The sequence below is a fragment of the Silurus aristotelis genome (assembly GCF_946808225.1).
Source record: "Silurus aristotelis genome assembly, chromosome: 8".
Taxonomy (NCBI): Eukaryota; Metazoa; Chordata; class Actinopteri; order Siluriformes; family Siluridae; genus Silurus; species Silurus aristotelis.
In genome coordinates, this window is record NC_139581.1 from 30,896,250 (window position 1) to 30,900,353 (window position 4,104).

General features: G+C 48.8%; 1 protein-coding gene across 1 annotated transcript in view; it reads right to left on the reverse strand.

Annotated features, from left to right (window-relative positions):
• Positions 1-4,104, reverse strand: part of clpb (ClpB family mitochondrial disaggregase) — a 37,185-nt gene that overhangs the window by 17,888 nt on the left and 15,193 nt on the right. Inside the window, exon 6 of the mRNA XM_083548771.1 lies at positions 2,067-2,247. Within this exon, the coding sequence (XP_083404897.1) occupies positions 2,067-2,247 (181 nt within the window). The remainder of the gene's footprint in view (positions 1-2,066; positions 2,248-4,104) is intronic.

Sequence of the window (4,104 nt, forward strand, 5' to 3'; positions counted from 1 at the left end):
TTGTAATATCACACACACACCTACACACGCACACCTACACATGCACACACACACACACACACACACACACACACACACACACACACACACACACACACACACACACACACACACAGAACCCTTTGGGCATGAGCAAGACAATCACTACTAACGATTTAGCCAAGCCTTTCAGGGACAGAACAACAGACAGATCAGAGGCGCACGCACACACACACACACACACACACACACACACACACACACACACACACACACACACACACAGCTTTAAACATAAACCAGCCTGTGTTAAATGTGTTTCCCTTTTCAGCTGGTGGTTTCCCTGGTTTCTGCCTGAGGGTCAGGGTTCAGAGGTCATGGTTAGGGTGATTAGTCTCCTCTTATGGCCCAGAGCGGTGGAGAAGTGAGGGGTCGGGGGCCGGAGCGGAGAGTCTTCCCCGGTGAGAGAGGGCCGAGCCCCGGGGCCAGAAGCAGCGGTGGGCCGGGGGACGTCCTGCAGGCCGGTGATGAATGGAGGTTCGAGGAGGAAATGTCTGTCCACTCATAGGGGAAATAAGGTGTGTGACCAGCCGTCAGCCAAGACCTGGGCAGTGTGTGTGTGTGTGTGTGTGTGTGTGTGTGTGTGTGTGTGTGTGTGTGTGTGTGATTACAGAGGTACTACAGAGTCTGCAGGTATGACAGCACTCATATGTTCTATGGTTATTAAAGCATCTGAAATGGCTGCCAAGTGACCAGACATGTGTGTGTGTGTGTGTGTGTGTGTGTGTGTGTGTGTGTGTGTGTGTGTGTGTGTGTGTGTGTATGGAACAGGAAGCTGGGGGTAACTCACATTCCTCATAATGTCTGTTTAATGTTGCTGAGCTCGATGTTCCTCAACCATGTGTGTGTGTGTGTGTGTGTGTGTGTGTGTGTGTGTGTGTGTGTGTGTGTGTGTGTGTGTGTGTGTGTTTTGGGGGAGTTTAACCACTGTAACACCATGACATTGATTCGTTTCCTCTGACAGCGAGTCCTCACGCGTTTATACTCTACAGCAACTCACCATCATTAATCACAGAGTGAGATGTTTTATTTTTGTCTGTTTATAGTTACATTTGCAGTGGAGCTTGTTCCTGATCTCCTTCACGTTATTCTTATTAACGTTCCTGCAACAGTCTCTCCATCTTCTCTCTCACACACACACACACACACACACACACACACGCCACTTCCACTGGAAAATGAGAATTTACTTTCACTGCCTCCTCTGTGCACTTTACTGGAGCCGTCTCGTGGTGATGATGTCATCGCTGTGATCGATGGCTCCTGACATCTGACGCTGCTCTGTCTGCCAGGGCGTGGCCTCCTGCTGCTGAGGCTTCTGGGTAATGGGCTTTTAATCACTAATCTTATTGTTTTTATATAAAAAACATATATTTATGTAAAGTTCTCCATTTTATTTGGAGATGCTTTTAATGTCTGAAGAGAAGCATTTCATTTCTAGAGAGATTTTGAATGAGCCTCTCACACACACACACACACACACACACACACACACACACACACACACACACACACACAGTGTGTCCGTCTGACCACACACACACACACACACACACACGCACACACCATTTTTCATTTCACATTATTCCCATCATTTTTTACTCAGGAGGAAATTTTGCATATTTGTACAAAAACTGCACAACACTGCTGCTCTCTCTGTCCAACCTGATTACATCTCCCAGCACAGGAACCTGCTATGCAGTGTGTGTGTGTGTGTGTGTGTGTGTGTGTGTGTGTGTGTGTGTGTGTGTGTGTGTGTTTTATACTCACCCACTTTTACACACACACTTCCTGACACCCTCTGGAGGATGTCAACTGACCCATGGCTCTTCTGTTCCAGGAGATAAAGGTCAACTTGTGCCTAACTGCCTCAGGCGACGGGGGTCACTTGTTTAAGAAGCCATCCTCTACTGGTTAAGGAGTGTCTGTGTGTGTGTGTGTGTGTGTGTGTGTGTGTGTGTGTGTGTGTGTGTGTGTGTGTGTGTGTTGTATGGTAAAACCAAGTGTGACTTGAACTTTGACCTTACCCGCATCCAGAAGCATGCGTACAGTGCAGAGATCATCAGCGAGTACGGCGTAATGAAGCGCTGTGCAGTCACGGAAACTGGCGCGACTGCTGAGACGATTACTGAACTCATCCTCCCTCATCACCAGTACTGAAACACACACACACACACACACACACACACACACACACACACACACACACACACACACACACACACAGGGTTACCTGGGTGTATAGAGCAGTAAAGGAGGCGGGGTTACCTGGGTGTATAGAGCAGCAAAAAGGGCGGGTTAGCTGGGTGTATAGAACAGTAAAGAGGGCGGGGTTACCTGGGTGTATAGAGCAGTAAAGAGGGCGGGGTTACCTGGGTGTATAGAGCAGTAAAGAGGGCGGGGTTAGCTGGGTGTATAGAGCAGTAAAGAGGGCGGGGATACCTGGGTGTATAGAGCAGTAAAGAGGGTGGGGTTAGCTGGGTGTATAGAGCAGTAAAGAGGGCAGGGTTACCTGGGTGAATAGAGCAGTGAAGAGGGCGGGGTTAGCTGGGTGTATAGAGCAGTAAAGAGGGCGGGGTTACCTGGGTGTATAGAGCAGTAAAGAGGGCGGGGTTAGCTGGGTGTATAGAGCAGTAAAGAGGGCGGGGTTAGCTGAGTGTATAGAGCAGTAAAGAGGGCGGGTTTACCTGGGTGTATAGAGCAGTAAAGAGGGCGGGGTTACCTGGGTGTATAGAGCAGTAAAGAGGGCGGGGTTAGCTGGGTGTATAGAGCAGTAAAGAGGGCGGGGTTAGCTGGGTGTATAGAGCAGTAAAGAGGGCGGGGTTAGCTGGGTGTATAGAGCAGTAAAGAGGGCGGGGATAGCTGGGTGTATAGAGCAGTAAAGAGGGCGGGGATACCTGGGTGTATAGAGCAGTAAAGAGGGTGGGGTTAGCTGGGTGTATAGAGCAGTAAAGAGGGCAGGGTTACCTGGGTGAATAGAGCAGTGAAGAGGGCGGGGTTAGCTGGGTGTATAGAGCAGTAAAGAGGGCGGGGTTACCTGGGTGTATAGAGCAGTAAAGAGGGCGGGGTTAGCTGGGTGTATAGAGCAGTAAAGAGGGCGGGGTTAGCTGAGTGTATAGAGCAGTAAAGAGGGCGGGTTTACCTGGGTGTATAGAGCAGTAAAGAGGGCGGGGTTACCTGGGTGTATAGAGCAGTAAAGAGGGCGGGGTTAGCTGGGTGTATAGAGCAGTAAAGAGGGCGGGGTTAGCTGGGTGTATAGAGCAGTAAAGAGGGCGGGGTTAGCTGGGTGTATAGAGCAGTAAAGAGGGCGGGGATAGCTGGGTGTATAGAGCAGTAAAGAGGGCGGGGATACCTGGGTGTATAGAGCAGTAAAGAGGGCGGGGTTAGCTGGGTGTATAGAGCAGTAAAGAGGGCGGGGTTAGCTGGGTGTATAGAGCAGTAAAGAGGGCGGGGTTAATCTCTCTATACTTTGTGCCCGCAGTTCACCTGCTGCTTTTTTGTTGCTACACTCATGATCTCAGCTCTTCGCTCTCTACACTGTACCACTCCATGATGATGTTTGATCAGGTTCGGTTTGATCAGGAAGCTGCTGCTCTTTTTCCTCCTGATATTTTCAGTTGCAGTCAGATTTGTGTAAATCACTAATAAACAATAAATAACTCCAGATCACTGATTCATCAGCGCTAATCAGCACGACTACATGAGCACAGTGTCTCACACCCTTCCCTATCTCAGTATCTGTGTGTGTGTGTGATACTGAGATAGAACCCAGGGCTGAATGATGGAGAACAAAGAGATGGAGTGAGTGAATAAAGAAGGAAGTTCATCGAGTGTCAGGAGAAGAAACAAAACCTCTGAGCATTAAAATCCATAAAACAACAAACACATACAATTTTAAATATGTTCAAGCTGATAAACAGAACGAACAGTGTAAAGCTGTTTATTAGGTCCTTACACACACACACACGCACACACACACACACACACACACACACACACACACACACACACACACACACACACACACATTTTCTGTCCTTCTCTCTCTCTCTCTCTCTCTCTCTC